The sequence below is a fragment of the Leptonotus elevatus genome, chromosome 3 (assembly GCF_054856555.1).
Source record: "Leptonotus elevatus isolate MCC_2025b chromosome 3, RoL_Lele_1.0, whole genome shotgun sequence".
NCBI classification, from domain to species: domain Eukaryota; kingdom Metazoa; phylum Chordata; class Actinopteri; order Syngnathiformes; family Syngnathidae; genus Leptonotus; species Leptonotus elevatus.
In genome coordinates this window covers 5273826-5291205 of record NC_141241.1, presented here as the reverse complement: position 1 = coordinate 5291205, position 17380 = coordinate 5273826, and the positions used below count along the sequence as shown (strand labels likewise).

Here is a 17380-nt window from a genome sequence, read left to right as displayed (position 1 = left end):
ATGAGTTATTTTACTATTTCTAGTGAGCAGTTGTTTTTTTGTCAACCACTTTTGAACATCAGTTAAACAGTCCTGTAAAACCAATACATTGCTAGAATCAGTGGGTTTTACTAAGATATATAACTGAGTGTCATCAGCATAACAATGAAATGCTATTTTATGACGGCGAATAATTGATCCCAGCGGTAACATGTAAATTGAGACTAAAATAGGACCCAGAATGGAGCCTTGCGGTACACCAGAATTAAGATGCACAGTTGAGGATACATATTCACCAAGGGAAACCTAAAAATTCCTATTCGATAGGTAAGAAATAAACCATTCCAAAACGGTGCCAGAGAGCCCAATCAATCATAATAATATGGTTGACTGTATCAAATGCAGAACTAATGTCCAGTACTATGATCATGTCTAAAACCTGACTGGAATTATTCAAAAATATTGTTTGTATCCACCACTTTTAAAAGTTGCTATACAGTATATAGTATTTCATCTTACAGTTTTTTTTTAAACTTTTATTTATTAATTGTAATTTACTTTAGGGTTGTATGCCTGAACAAAATACTGTATGCTTAATGCTAATGTATAAAAATACTTAGAAACGCATTATCTATAGAGCACTTTAAAACAACCATCGCCACAAGCCAGAGGGCACTAACCAGGAATGATAATTTTCTTACTAATTGCTCTATAATCGGACTGATTTTGATCCCAATCCACCCCAGAAAAACTTGACCAAGTTAGCAAATGCCAACATTTGTTCCCGATCAGCTCCTAAAATTGCCACTTTTATAAATTGTTCATTTGAAACATGTTGATTTGTGATCACAAATCTTGTGTTCAACACGTCACTGAGGACACTCGAGCTCCAGACTATGCGATTGTGACGTGAAACACAGCAATAATCACTTGGGAAGCAACCTGAAACTCACTCTTTTGCCTGACACAATGGAGGTGTAACCGATTGTGTTGAGTATTTAAGTCATTCATTGGCAGACAACTGGAATTTGCTTACACAAATTGTATGGTAGGCTTTGCGTAAACCAGACAGAGTCAAGAAGTCTGTTTGTCCAGATGGGGTCAAAAAGCGACACACTCCCTCCCTCCTGGGAAATCATGGTATTGCATTACACTCAGCCCCCCCCCCCCCCCCCCCCACACACACACACACAATCACATACACACCAGCAGATCATCATTCACATGTTCACACTGTACACTCTCAGGGGACATAAACACACTCTACGCCACATTAGCCTGATAAATGGGGCACATATTGTTTCAAAAACATTCACACAGCTGTAATATCTTTCAAACATTCTCCTTTGTTTATTGGCTCTAACTACATTTATTTTCTGTCTAGTTATCAGAGGTGGCAAATTCAGGTAAGGAAAGTAAAAACCCTGCCACAGTTTGGCTTTAGCCCCAGGTGCTAGCTAGCTAGCTAGCTCCCTAACTGGCTCCCATGGTGCTTGTTTACCTATTAGGGAGCTAGCTAGCTAGCTAGCACCTGGGGCTAAAGCCAAACTGTGGCAGGGTTTTTACTTTCTGGGCCTGGATTTGCCACCTCTGCTAGTTGTTTTTGTTTTTAGCAGGGGTGCAGTTAACTATGTAATCCAGTGAGTGTTACCAAACTAGTAAAGATTAGCATGTTAGCAAGAATTCAGCTAAGCTGGACCCTATTGAGTCACTGTGGGGGGATTAATAGATGCGGGACCTAATTCAAACAGTGTGCGCCTTCTTTTTTACGTTGTTTCCTTTTGTTTGATATCTGTTCCTTCCTTAACATTGATAAGTCGCCAACATTCCCGAAGTACCGCTGAATGTGAGCGTGTGCTCGCTTTGGTACGGAATGATTTACTTGCATTCTCCAGGTGCCATTCTTATCTCTGTCGCTCCTCTCTGGCATTCGCCCACTCACCGACATCAGTCAGATCCAGGCGCTGGGAAATTCAGCCTGTTCGTTTGAAGCACACTCTTACCGTTTGTGTACTTTAACAGATCAGATTTTGTGAAGTCAAATCGAAATAAATGCATCTAGCTAGCATGATGACATGTAATCTCTTTTTCACGGTGACGCTTGCATGTTTTCTTTGCGCCGTCTCATTCTTTAAGAAATGCATTAAATGAAGACCACCTGTCTGCCGGGTGGAGCCATGATAGCATTGAAAATATAAAGACGGAGAACTGTCAACAATGTGAGCCGAGCTTCGGGAAGTTCCAGGTGTCATTTAGGAACTGTGGGAGGAATTGCGTGATGGCTATCACTATTTGTTTGTTTTTTTCCTCGTCCAAATGGTCCTGGTGGTCGCCCAAGCAGAGGGAAGAAGTGTGCGTGTGTTTGAGAGACACTGAGAGTGATTAGCTCCACATGGGAGTGTTTATTAAGAGGAGATGCTCAGGGTAAATTCCTCAGATAAGTGACACGAGGGCTCTCGTTGTGGGTGTAGAGGAGCGTGCAACCTCCCTATATGGAGACACTGCGAAACGTACACTAAACAGAGCTCACATTCTCGGTCATTAAAAGTGAGTTTAAAAAGCAAAAACATTCGATTCCACTGTTTGTATTACGCAAAGTTGCACGTTAGAATACAATAGTCAGCAAACATCACCCCTAAGGTCAACGTCAATCAGCATTCAGATGACAACATTCTTCAGATTCCTGCATTTAATTACACTACCTCATTCTATTCAACTTCTTGTATCCAACGCTATAAATCCTAAAAAGCAGAACACTTTGACCAGAAATATTGTTCCAGTGTTAAGCGTCCTCTGGGAGGCGGCGTTTATGCACATAGACGCATGCGCGTGTGACCAGACGAAACATGCAGAGCGGGGGAAGAGCAGGTGAGAGAGATGCGGAGGAAGTGAAAACCTCAGCAAGGGATTGTCGAGTCGAAGCCTCTCGTTGGTAGCGGTTTTGCTGGAATGAAATCGGGCCCAAAGTCTGGCAGGGCGCAGCGGCAGATGTCAGGGACAATAAGACGAATGCAGACACGCATACCAATACATTTGCATCACCTCAGTCATGCTGTGTAAACACAGACAATTATAACGCAGCAGAAAAGTCGAATCAAGTGGCACAGCGAGTCTTTGTAAATTGCGGTTAACTGCAATATCATTTCGGGGTAAGCTATTGTCAGGCAGGTGTACCGTGTTTGTTTATATATATATATATATATATATATATGTATATATATATATATATATATATATTAGGGGTGTTGGAAAAAATCGATTCAGCAATATATCGCGATATTACAGCGCGTAATTCTCGAATTGATTCGATATGCGGCCGAATCGATTTTCAAACATCCATTTTTTTATGGGAATATTCAACAAAACGTCTTACTTAGGGTTAGGGTTCACACATTAAGCATGGAAGAATGTTATATTAATGAAACATTAAGCCTTCATATTTTATTTCAGTGCTGTTCAAACATGAAACAGACTGCAACCTGTTTGTTAAATGCAGTGGCTCAGTTATAAGCCTGAATTACATTATACAGTATAAATAAATACATTTTCATAAAAATCTTACAGTGTACACGTTCAAGTTTACTGATTAGTATTTTCTAAATTTTAGTTTCAAAAATCGCAATAATCAATTTATAGATTTGCATCGGGATTAATCGGCATCGAATCGAATCGTGACCTATGAATCGCCAGGTACTAGGCGATGGCAATTCACACCCCTAATATATATATATATATTTTTTTTTTGTATCGGTTCATTATTAGCAGACTACTTAATAGTTCATGGAGGATGTCAAACATAAAAGGATATTACTGATTTAAAAATTATATTCTTCACGTTTATTTATTTGTCTTGGAGTTGTGGTTATTAATCATTTCAATCAATTTGCCTTTTTGAAGACCTGATGCCCAAAAGCTATTTCAATATTGAGGCATGTCTAGGTAAAGTAATTATAACATTTTTACGGAGTAGACAATTAATAGCAGATTTTTGCTATTTGTTCCCTACAAAAACAAGAATTGATTATTATCTTTCTCTGCCACTTGTGTTTACTGCTCAAAAAAATTTCCTCTGTAGGTTACCATTAATTAAACCGTGTGGCACCTTGCTGGGCATTCCAGCGGACGTACCACATGTATTTGACAATTCGTTGTGCGTAAAAATGGCCGCATCTTCATTTTCCTGCCGGGTCAAGCCTCGTTTAGCGTGTTTGTGAGTTTGGTAGCCTGCGTTACACCTCCATAGGTGTTCCGGTGTATTTTTTTGCACGCACTCTGCACGTGACAATTTGGGGACAAAAAGTAGACTAGAGTTTAGACTCGCTAAAACAAGGTCTAAGTGGTGACGCAGCTAGTGTAGCGCGATTTCTGGTGGATTTGATCAAGACACGCAAGCAGACAGATTCTGAGCTCCGTGGACATGTGCGGTGGATGTCATCGTATTTCATTTTGAAATATGCGAGCAGTGTTGGGCAACTCCTCTCAATCATTGTAGAAATCAAGTCATTGAATTATTATTATCATGCTTAAAATATTTTTAATAGCATCCCCGTGACCATGCAACACAACTATCGGCGTGGGTCCAATGTCCAATTGCTTTGAACACAAAACAATGAAGACCAGTAATGTCGGATTAGTTTGAATTTTTACATCACGCGTTCGCTCAGAACCTGAACGCATCCTTTGCATGTGCGCAATCTTCTTAAGCCTCCATGTAAGGGTCATTGCAAAGTCAGCAGGTAACCGCGCAGCAATATTTTGAAGGATAACTCTTTGTTATTTTTGGGAACTACGTTTATTGGGAATCTTTGTGGGAGGCTCAGTCGTTCCACACATGCCCGGGCGGGCACACCACCAGGGCAGCCCTCCAAAACCTCTCTCCTGCTTCCTCTCCGATTTCCACTGAGCATCAGCTGAGTTGGCTTTTTTTTGCTAAGTAGTGCAGAGGGAAGCGGTTTCTCCTTCTTTGCCTCTGTCATGCCGCTGAGAGTTTGGAGTGATGGAGCCTTGACCTGCTTTGCCTGACAGTACGGCATCACAAATTCAGTGCGGGATCTAAATCACTTCCCGGTGCTGAGTCATTCAGCCTTATCCTACCCGGTATTCGGTCTCGCTAAGAGACCACCAGGGTCGCTTGGTGGATGAGATCAACCAGTAGCCGTGTTTATGGTCCAAAATTTACAGTCAAATTGAAAATGTTTATTAGTTCAGTCGTTTATCTTTGCTTTCCATATGCGGAGTTTTGACTGCACAAAAAATGGAGTATGGGTTAGGGTTTTAGGTTTATATCGCAGTTTGTATTTTTCCATACTAGAACAGAGTCCATACTGACACCTTGTCAATGGTTGTCATGACCGAGATGATAAAATACTTATTTTTGTCAAATCATTACCTCTTTTTCAAATTTTACCGATTTGACATGTCATCATCATTGCTCTCTCTCTTTTTATTTTTATTTTTATTTTTTAAATAATAATATTTAAAAAAAAAAAAGGATTGCATTCACTCTTAAATGAGATGCCAATTATTTCCCCTAAATAAAATCAAATGAATAGGGAATATGGGAATACTAGTTTGCAACTCTAAAGCAGCATTCTTTATTTGACTAAAATACCGCAAGGATACCAAAATGCAATACATAATCCATTAACTTATGTGGAAAATAGATGAAAGACCCAGCCAGCAACATGCTTCCGGTGTAGACACTGTGTTGCGTCAGAGACCTCTGATCGACATTTTCCAAAGCAATCGTCGCTGCTCCTCCAAAAGTCTGAGGGGGAGTGAAGGGGGGGGGGGGGGTCTTGCATCTTTCAACTGTAAGCAGAGAGTACAAAGCAGCAAGGAGCTGCCAGTCCCTGTTAGGTGGACATATGGCAATGCCGTGGCCTGGGGCGTCATTTGGGGAGGGGGGGGGGGGGTTTGCATGCCTTATGCGTTTCATTTTGTGTGCTTGCGTGTGTGTTTTGCGATGAATCTGTGACAAAGTTAAGGGGTTTAATGAGGCATGCAGGGGGGTTAGCAACAGAAGGAGGTTCCGGCACTCGCCCAGTGCATTGGAGGGAGGAGTCGGTTTGAAGTCCTTGTTGTTTGGACACAATGGGGCCCCCCTCCCCACTTGTCTCTGATCCCCACTTTCCGTCAGTTAGGTTGTTTACTGCCTTCATGTCCATTTTTAGTTCTTGGAGAAATTGTGACCAAAAAAAATCTCAGCACAGTTCAATAAAAAAAAAAAAAAAAGTGAACACTCCAGTTATAGCATAAATATTTTAAGAGGTGCTAGGCAAGTTGCAGTGTGGCCTGTTTTCGACTGGACCTTTGTTTGTGTGTCAAGTGAACCGTTCTCACATTTACACAAACCATTCATCTTTGTATAATAGTAAATATGCTATCATATGAATAAATCGTCGCTGCTATGTGAAAAACACTTATGTCAATTTATTATTTTTTTTACCATTTTTATGTTTTGGGATGAAACTGAATGCAGACATCCCAAAACGTAAACATTTCAAAATCGGGGTAAAATATGGACATAAGTGTTTTTCACACAGCAGAGACTTTAAATCTAGTTTCAAATAAGACAATCCCCCAAAAAATGTATAACTACACTCGTCATTCATTTTTGCAAATGTAAAAAATAAAATAAAAAAAACAAGATGTCCACATTATTTCTATCATCTTTAATTTCCAAATTATTATTTTTTTTCAACTATCTACCGCCATCCTCCTATTTTAATTAGTGGAATGTTGTCTACTTCTTTCTCCTCAACAATGTCAACACAACTGCACAAGCAGAAAAGCTGTGATGCTGATCTGTCGCGGCACTTCAGAGTCCTCCGCAGTTAAACGCATGTTGACACGGCATGACAAGCAGCACACCAAGAACACGCTACAGCTGATTTGAAACAATATTCCGGTTCATTAGGTAATCAACATTATCTGCTGAAGTGGTATTGACCTTGCCGTTTTTTTGCCAGTTTAGCATTAACTTTTCTGGAATTCATCTACAGAGGATTTCTCCCCAGCTTTATGCTGCACTGACACGTCGGTTATTTACGCTTGAGTATTTGATCATAAATTGTCCCCCCAAAAAAAGGATGTACATAAGGCTTCCAAACATGCAGTAACTGTACACAAAGGTCGTAATCTTTCTGCAACTTCCTTTTTCTGTACTGCATGTTTTCATTCCATCAGTTCTTATTTACCCCCCCCCCCCCCGCCCCCTTCTCAGCGTGTATCAGAGGTTGTATAATTTCAAGAATAAATAATTCACCAGAGCTTGCGCTGCCAGTACACAGTGGTTGTCTTCAAAGCAAGCAGCAGATTTGCCACTAGAGGAACAGTGAAGGTCATCCCCTTTTGCCGTGGCGGAGGACACACCTCCGCGGTTCTGGTGACTGCAGCTGTAACAATGTACCGCAGGAATGCTGTTCGGGAGACGTTGTGGGTTGCTCGCCTTTTGGGGATAAAACACAGCCAATGCAACTTGTTGGCCCGATATGTGAAAAGTCATGTGATGACAATTTTTTTAGAGAGACTCATTTGATTGCAGAATATTCGTGCTGTGAAGCAGCTGTGCGAGTCACTCAAAACAAAAGAAAAATAATGTTCAAGGGTCATCTCTACTGGCACCAAATACTCCATGAATGTTGCCATCGAAACGGCATTTAAAATGATGTGTGACAACGTGGCAGTTAAATAAAGCTAACTGTACACATAACCTGTCAAATAAAAATAAAATATACTGAACTCAATATATTCGCAAGCGTTCTAAGAACACCCACTTCCTTTACGTGATTGTGTGTTCAATCAAGTTTGTTTGTTTTTGAGGAAAACTTAACTGCTAAATTAGCTATGCTAACGTGCTAGTTATGATAGCTAGACTTGCAAGCGTTTCCTAAGAACAGCAAATATCCATACAATTCTTGCTCACCGGCCGACGTGTTTATGAAAATACTTTACCATTACTCATACACACGCTGACACACAGTGCGCAGAAAATGAGCCGCTATAAAGTGCCCAGTCAGCGTAGCAGCTGCATCAGCAGAGTGAGACAGAATAGAAAGCAGTGTCTTTGTTTGCTTGCTTGTGTGTGTGTGTGTGTGTGTGTGTGTGTGTGTGTGTGTGTGCGTGTGTGTGTGTGTGTGTGTGTGTGTGTGTGTGTGTGGGGGTGTGTGTGTGTGTGTGTGTGTGTGTGTGTGTGTGTGTGTGTGTGTGTGTGTGTGTGTGTGTGTGTGTGTGTGTGTGTGTGTGCGCGTGTTAAGAGAAAGAACACATGTGAGGAGTTAAGGGTGATGGGGATCTCGGAGCAGACAAAGGAGGGGAATCACAGCTACACTCAGCATCCATTAGACCAGCCCCGTGGATCAATATTGATCCTCACGACCACAAGCTCGGTCTAATAGGCTTCTGCCCGCTATGGTTCAATGACGGAGCATTAGCGCACATGTCCAAATGGACTCAGGGGGGTGAAGCACGGTCAGAAAAAGCAGAAAATGGGGAATAAAAGCTGTTTAACGGAGTAGGGAAGACAACAAGGCTGCTAATGTGTATAAAAAATGGTTTCTTGTGAGTGTGTGCTGTGTCTGGTGTTTGGTTTTTGGCTTTGCCGTCTGCGTGTTTGCCTGCGCGTTTCTTTCTGACACCCTCTCGCTTGGAAAACAAACAGCGGTCAGCTGTGATTGTCTATTGGCCACATTTTGAGTCCGATTCTTCTTCCTTCACGTTGCTCACATCCTCCAGACGCCATAACATTCCTTAATACTCATGGAACGAGGAGGTCTGAACTTGCGCTAAGGCGAAGTCAAGTTGAAAAATATATATATATGTTCTATACGCCATCACTAGTCTAAACACGATCAATATTAAGTTTGTGGAATCTGAATTAAATGGCAAAATCCACGTTGGGGGCCATTTTGCCGCTTGCGAATGTCACATGACCAAACCCAGAAAACAGGTGAGTAGTGATTGGTTGTTACCTGAGGCACTGTGATGTCATTTTCAGTTGACAAGTGGCAAAATGGCTGCCCCCCTGACATGGATAAAAATGAGTGGATTTTGCTGCTTAATTCATACTCCACAAATGAAATATTAATCGGAATGCCCTGTTTAGACTGGTGGGATGCCTAGAATATAATATGATATATGAATAAAGATTGACTTGACTTTTTAACTTCCTTCAATACCTTTGTCCATACTGTGTATTCCTATTTATCCGATTTATTCTGCTATGAACACTCAAATATGTCACCCCCTTTTTTCACTCCTTCATTGGAAACATTTTGTGACTCACCCGGACATACCAATGCTATTTTCTAATCAGAGCTTGTGGTTAACTATTTGTCAGCCATTCCGACGTGAACGGTGAATTTCTACATGACTGCGTCTCACGTGTGCCAACAAATACACTGAAGCCATTGTTAGTTCATATTGTCACGAATTTTCCAGGGAACATTAGGTTAAAATAGGTTAAAATGTCCTATTGTAACTGGATTATACATTGTCAGGGAATCAATCATTAGAGCATTCTGACAATGAGTTTGTTTAAAAGGACATCGACGTTGCTGCGGGAAGAAACATACTGTACGTGAACTGAGGTTGTTGGTGCCCTTCAATTCAAGAAATTGACAATAATAAATGCATATTTACTGAATCTAGCTACGAGCTAACACGGTGGTATAGTGGTTAGCATAGCTGGTTAGCATTTCAATGGATGTTTGGCTATTTGAGCTGTGATTGACGAGTGACAGATCGAGGATGTACCCTTCCTCGTGCTCAGAGTCCGTTGGGATAGTCACCCCAAAAGCTTCAACGAAGCCACAGTGGATTGGTGCCTCGTACTCTTCTTCATCAAATAGCGGCTTTGGATTTAGTTCAAGGCTCCCCCCCCCCCCCCCCCGTTTGCTTCTCAGAGTATCAGTCAGCGTTAGCTAACGCCTGCAGGCTGAGAAAGAAGCTGGAACACAGTCTGTGCTTTGTGCAGGCCTTTGCATATAGAGCGCATAGTGTTGGGGTAACCAGGCAGTGCAGCTGGCCTTTTGGCCTTTTCACAGAAGCTACTTTAAATCAAAAGCCAAAGGACAAGAGCCCCGTTCACCCGTTTCAAAAGACATTGAGGGGAAAAGATCGAGGGAAATGTAGGGATTAGTTGTTTTCGGACAAAATGTACGATTGTGAATGCACTGGTGGTCGTTTCTGCGTTGAAAACATTTATTTTGACAATGACTCTAGCATTTGTTATGTTTGGTGGTGGGGTGGGGGGGGGGGGTGGCTTCCCGATTAGTTTGACACATTATCAGAGAACAAATAAGAATTGTCTGCCATCAACGAGCATGCCAAGTATTCTTTCCAATAAATGTTGGGAAAGAGAGGACAACATGTCAGCAAGTTCTCCCTCCACAACCCCCTTGAAAACCCTCTCCACAACATTCCTTTCATAAATATGCAGCAGAGTTTTTTTTTTTAAGTTTTTCTTTTTTTAAAGAAACTAGAGAGCTGCTATGTGGATTGGCCTAGCAAGAAGCAATGGGAGGTTTTCATGATCCCTATCAGATCTCCTCCTATATGCCTTGACCCAAGGTCCAGTCGTTTGTTCAAGGTCGGGTGATCATCACCCTTCTCCTCCCACCTCTCTCTTCCACTTCACACACACGTGTGCACTCGCCTCCCAACTGTCCGCGCGAGCGTGCACACACATTTTGACTCCCCCGTGCTAATGTACGTGCGTTAGCGTTTATGTGACAAAGACCGTAGGACTTTTGACAGTGATGTGAACAGCAGGTCAGGCAACATACTAAAACCCTACAATACAGTGTATGGTCAATACAAAAAAAATAATAATAATAAAAAAAAGCACATCATTAGACATCTAAAGCCTCATTTGACTCTGCTATAGTGTGAACGTGCCAGAGGTGCAGCCAGACTGTCTTTCCTGGCTCTGTGAAGCATCAGAGTGCTCCCTTTCATCACTAGCACAACCCCCCCCCCCCTTCCTCCATTACTCGAGCTCGCATTCATGCCTCGTCGCCGTTCGATCCATGCCAGTACGGCGCTGTGAGCCGCCTTCACTAAAAAAGGAGATCTAACTATAGCCGCGGTGACAAACGTGTGTCAGGAAATTTCCAGAGCTGGTGTCACAAAAAGATATTTCAAAGCCAAACTACAAACTGGGAGTTTTCTATTAAATGTGGGCAAGATGATGAAAGAAGCCGAGAGTTCTTGTAGGACAACTCATGGATACATCATGACAAAAATACCCTAGAAGAACATCATTGTGCTAGAGCAACCTCCCTACTCACCTGAGCAAGCTCGAGGGGCTCATCAAGGAGACTCGTTTTGAAGATATGGATCAGAGCCCTGACAACGAAGCTGCAGACGATACCAGAAGAATTTTCCCATAAGTGCATGAAGGCGTGGCAGTAGGCTGGGTAAGATACACTTTGTAGTTTTGGATCTGAATTCGGAAATATTTTCCGTGACACCACTCCTGAAAGTTTTCTGACAAACCTTGTATCAGAAGGAAGGCTAAGTTTATTATCTTAAATAAACATTTTGTCAACTGGTGCCATGCAAACCTGTTTTGGTAGTCTTCAATGTAGCCAAAGTTTTGTGTTGGAATACTTTGTCATGAGATTAAATATGAAGGCGAGTCGAAAGTGAGCCCTCAATGGGCAGCTATGTTACACAAACCAAAATATTTGCAGTGAGCTTGGACCGACAGGACATTGCTCTCCATTATCAGACAAAATGTGACCTGCATTACAACCAGAAAGGTTGCTAATGTCACCAAGTACCGTACTTTAAAATGTTTAGTGTATTTTGTACCTTAGTTGTTCTACAGCCTCGTGCATGGTGTGATTAGTTTGAATAAACTTGCATTAAATGACATGATAGGGGTTAATTTTGTTTGAAGTGGAAGCCAACCCACCCAAAAATCTAAATATGGTAATCTGGTTAATATTGCGTTAGTGGAATATGAGTTAAGCGGCAAAAAAATTTAGCAGTTTTTATCAATATCAGATGGCGGCCATTTTGCCACTTACTGTCGAGTGAAAATGACATCACAGTTGCTCTGGTAACAGCCAATTGCGGTTCAGCTTCAGAAAACAGGTGAGCTGTGATTGGTCGTTGCCTGAGCTACTGAGATGGATAAAAACAACTGGAATTTGCTTCACAACTCATATTACACAAATATAATATTGATCAAAATGTCACGTTTAGACTAGTGAGGTCACGTGTAGCGTATTATTGTCAAGAAATGTTCAAGGTGGACTTTCCCTTTAGTGCTGCGAAGTACACGGAAAGACAAGACGCTCACTGTGGGCTATGACAATCTTTTTATTCTCTGTTTAATCATTTTAAATTTAACAGATCTCACAAGTATCATTTGTTATAAAAAGCCAAAGCATTGTATGGCTCTGCACATAATAGAAAGAATATATGAAAGTCAGCTAATATTGTCATATTAATCGGGCTCACACACAAAGACATTGATTGAATCACTTCACTCGTTAATAACATGTCCATCGTTTGTCCAGTATTTTAATTCAGGTGTGTGGTTTAATTGTCTTGGGTCACCCCTCAAATTCTAAACACAAGTCTGTCCTTGTACTTTGATTTTATCTGCTAGCTACCCAAGCTGTGTCTATTATCATGCGACTGCGTGTTTGTTTGTTTGTTTGTTTGTTTGTGTTTTACTCAAAACAAAATATATCGTTGCCTGAGTTACCGTTAAAAACTCAACCATGATTTTGACGTTTTTCGGAAACCCTTTGCCGCTTTTGCGATTCCTCGACGCCTTTCTCGCATCGCCGGAAGATTTTGTCAAAATTCAAAATTGAAAGCTCAGACTTCCTGTGTAACCTCAGTACTCAGAGCCTCCACCATGTCCGCGACGGCCTCTGGGACTTCCTGGTCGTCCCCACTCAGGTTAACGTCCGTTTTCAGTTCAAAGTCACTCAGCTTCTTGACGGGTGACTCCACCGACTTCTCAATCCCATTAACGCATTGCTGCGGGTGGGCGGGGACTGTGCGCTCTCCGTTCACGGCCGGGAAATCTGCGACTTCCGTCACATCCTCTGCAAGAGGAGAGCTCTCTGTATCGCCGTTTTCCATCTTCGTTTCGACCACGCTCTCTGGGCAAGGCACGTCTTCTGTGGGGGCTCGGGCTGTCGCATCAGATTCTGCAAGTTCTGCTAGGCGTGGTCCAGCCGCTTCATCGTTTGAAAGATGGATTTCCTCAGCATCTACGGTCTCAAGTTCTGTGCTCTCATCTGTGGCCGCTGTTGGAACAGGCTCATCTTGTTGGCCTTGCTCCTCAGATAGTGGTTCCTGCGCGTCAACCTCCCGCTCTGGCTCCGGTTCTTTCTCTGTCACGGATTCTGGCTCAGGCTCTGCTACCTGTTCTATTTTAGTCTCCAAAACGGTCTCTTGCGCTATTACGGGCTCAGCTGATGGTTCAAGCTCCTGAGCAAGGGGAGGTTGGGCTGTCTCCTCCAAAATGATCTCAGTCTCTGAAACAGTCACTGGAATGGGTTCTGGCCCTTTGGGTGCCTCCTCTGGACTGGTAGTAACGGCCTCTGCTTCTGTCACCGTTTCTTTAACTGTAGAAGGTTCTTCAACGGGTTCAGGTGCAGCTGCAGACTCCAGTTCTGTCTCAGCTGGGGCAGCCTCTTTGACTGTAGCTTCTTCTGGTAATGGTGATGCTGCCTCTGGAATGAAAACCGCCCCCTCTGGTGCTGCGCTAGGTTCTTCTACTACTGCAGCTTTTTCCTCTTGAATTGGAGCTGTTGCTGCCTCTGGTATTGAAGCCACTTCTTCTGGCGCTGCTGTAGATGATTCCTCTGATGCTGCTGCTTCTTTGAATGTGTCTGGTTCTTCCGATTCTGGAGCTGCCTCTTCTTTGACTACAACTGGTTGTTCTGGATCAGAGACTGCTTCTTTATTGACTACGACTGGTTCTTCTGGAACCGGAGCCGCTTCTTTCTTGACTGGGACTGGTTCTTCTGGTACTGCAGCTGCTTCTTCTTTCACTGCGATTGGTTCGTCGGGTACTGGAGCTGCTCGTTCTTCAGGTGGAGCGGAATTTGGCTCTTCCGGGGCTTTGGCTGCTTCAGTTTCTGCTGCCACATCCGATCCAACAGCTTCCTCTTCCACTGATCCTGATCCAGTTGTCACATGAGCTTCTGTGGGCGGTGCCGCGTCGTCCCCTTTGCCAGACTCCTCAGCACTTGCTGCTGGTGCTGCAGTCTCATCCTTTTTTTCTTTGGGATCACTCACGTCGTAACCCTTCTTCTTCTTGCTCAGTTTTCCTCCCATGGTGTCACCTATAAAAAAAATGTTTAAAAAAAAAAAGGTGATAAAGATTAAGGCATTGCATAACCTTGGAACATGCCGTAATTTGACTTTAATTAAATAGACGGGGATAATCACATTCATTTCCACTGGTAAATTAGATAATTCAATTCACCTGACTAACATGAGTTTAAACACAGGATCCTCTTGATGTAAGACTCATGACCATACTAGCATAACACAATTAACATTCATTACATGCTCTATTTTGAATTGGGAGGTTTGAATAATGTTTTATTCTTCAATAAAATAAAATAAAGAAGTTTGTATTTAATTGTGCACCACAGCTGTATGTCCCAGTAATCCAAAAGAACAATCCGATGAAAATGTTCTCTTCATCCTACCCTACAACAGGAAATTAGATGGCTTTTTTTTGGACAGTATTTTTGCATTATTGTATTGTTTATGATGACAAATATAACATATAACAGCCTTATTTTCAGTGGGAACTACAGATTGGTACGCAACACGAGCGAACTGTCTGTGAGCACAATGACCGTTCAATGAGGATGTATCAAAGGCTGCAGCTCATTACCACACAACTGGACTTCCTTTCGGTGTAAAAAAAAAAAAAAAAAAAAAGGAGAACTGGTTGTTCCTTCCATTTTGCTACCTGCTTTTCAACCGAGTGAGAATGAATCAATGTTTTAAAATGTTGTATCAAACCTGCGTCAGATGATAGGGTTATAAAGCAACATACTACATTACGATTTGAGTACAGTATTAAAAATGATGGCAATATATGACAACCATACTTTTATGTGTGTGTGTGGGGGGGGGGGGCAAACTTGACATATAGAACCCATGTGAGGGCAACATATGGGCACCAAATTGAAAGACCAGGGAACTGTCCATAGTGCTGCAGTGGAGCAATCAAGCCACACCGTGGCCACACAGCACCGTGCTGGGATTGGCTGCAAATCCATTTCACCTATGGCCACTCCCCACTACGCCATTTCACTAAAAACTGACTTGTGTCTGCTTTAAAAACCCACCACATCTCAAACAACTTCATTTTAATGTGGATGATTTATCATTTGTCTCCACGTTCAATAGTGTGATTGCAGTAGTTAGCATTTTTGATAAAACACCCAATTTGATATCATGGGGAAGCAACAAGATAATGCGCAGCGGCTCTTTTTTGAAAGACATTTGGTTTATGAAGGATGAATTCAAAGATTGAAGCAGAATGTGTCTGCCGGTTGGTAACAAAGGAATGAGAGAGCAAGTGGGTTTAGACAACAAATTGGTAGAGAGTAATAATGGAATTAGGAGATAAGACTGAGCACTTTCCAACCACTGTCCATCCCCCACCTCGCACTCTCTCTTGCTGTGCTCTTTTTGTTCACAGGTTTGAACACGCACACACCAAAAAAAAAAAAGAAGTCTTTTCAAACGTCATATTCAGCAAAAATGTCCTCCGGTATATAACCAAGTCGAAACTCGAGAACTTTGTTGCGCTTTCTCTTTTGTGCATTTTTAATTCATTGGATGGCCTACTTAAAAAAAATAAAAAATCTGAGCTGCTGCCGGTAAAGCGCACACAGGCTGAACCAGTCTGGAGAAGAAAAGAAAAGGGGAAAAAAACCTCCCCGGCTATTGAAATTGAAATTCATTTGCATAATTAGAGAAAAGGAATAGCGAGAACAATAGGAAAGCTGCACAGAAGAACTGGTACTTTCATTCACTCTCTTTCTATTGAGAAAATGAAGAAGAAAAAAAACAACAACGACGCATCTCGTTCAAAAATAACATTTCCAAAAAAAAGCATCGGTTTGACCAACCTGTAAGTGAGGAGAGTGATCAATCGGTCTCCAGATTCCGCTTGAATGTGATAATGGAGGTGAAAGCCTTGCAAGTGACAGCTGCGGATTCCGGTCTTGCTCTCCGAGGGTGCAGTGTGGGTTTGAGGAGTGCCCCTCAGACATCTGTCGCTATCACAATGCAGCCTGGCCCACCAGGGCTCCCACTGCAATCTATACCCTGCCGAGTTTAACCCCTCCTCTCCCGCACACACCCTCTCCACTGCACAAGTACTAATATATATATATGTATACTGTATATTTGGGGACCAACGAGGATTGTAACAACAAAGACAGCAATGTTAAATTCGCAAAAAAGAAAACATGAGGAATTATATCAGGGGTCCCCTCAGGGGGGGTGTAATTGTAAGATAAATTATGCATGGGGGGTATCATGTCAGTGAAATCCCAATTGCTTTGTAAAAAAAATAGTGATAGCGGTGATTGTAACATGTTATTTTATTTCACCTATCGAGCACTGAATATGCAGAGAGCTGCGTCCCACAGAACACTAAACTGATTTGGTCGTGTTGACAAATGGTTCACTGGGTTAATTCGATGACACGGGTCTTTTTCAGATGGCTGAAAATGTATTGATTTGATTGACATTTTCTTAATTTTCTATTAACTGCTCCTCGTAGATTAAATCGCTCAGTGGATATGGTTGGGGATATAGCGCCCTCTTCTGTAAGATAAGCACAACGCATATGGGTAAGCAAACACGAATTTAAGTACTCATTCATTTCATTTTGAACTTCCTTTTTCAATCATGTGGTTTTGTCTCTTTCCCTCAAAGTGACTATAATTTGAATATTGAAAACCTAAACTATATTATCTGCATAATCTTGTTAGCCCTGGATCTTGAACCTTTTTTTTTTAAATTGTGCTGCTAATTTCTGTTTAACAGATGGGACAAAGATTCATTTTATGAGCAAAAGAAAACAAGATCAATCTGGCATGTTTTTCTTTGCTGGAAGCAAAGCTCGGCAGTGACAAAGGGGCAGCAGCAAAGGCCGAGTTTCACATGATGCAAATGTTCTGGAATGCAATTCCCATGAGTTGAACCACAAGCCCGGTCTGTCACTGATCTGCTCCCGCAAACATGGGAGTCAACATGCATGTCAACAACTTGAGAAATTCCCTAAATACACAAGCCAAATGTTCACAGTTTGCGATGACGAAGATCTAGACGTGCAGTAATTCCCGCAGGGTGCCGTGAGAGCTCACCAGGGGTGTTATGGGAAATGATCCAA

The 17380-nt window shown here is 42.1% G+C and overlaps 1 protein-coding gene across 1 annotated transcript; it reads right to left on the bottom strand.

The window, feature by feature from the left end:
• Nucleotides 1-12289: 12289 nt before the first annotated feature.
• Nucleotides 12290-16300, bottom strand: LOC147176722 (uncharacterized). Its single transcript, XM_086072314.1, has 2 exons — nt 16110-16300; nt 12290-14297 (listed from the first exon to the last, which is right to left on the bottom strand). Exon 2 carries the CDS (start codon nt 14287-14289, stop codon nt 12817-12819), a length of 1473 nt encoding a protein of 490 aa, XP_085928440.1. The 5' UTR covers nt 14290-14297; nt 16110-16300; the 3' UTR covers nt 12290-12816.
• Between the last annotated feature and the right edge of the window lie 1080 nt (nt 16301-17380).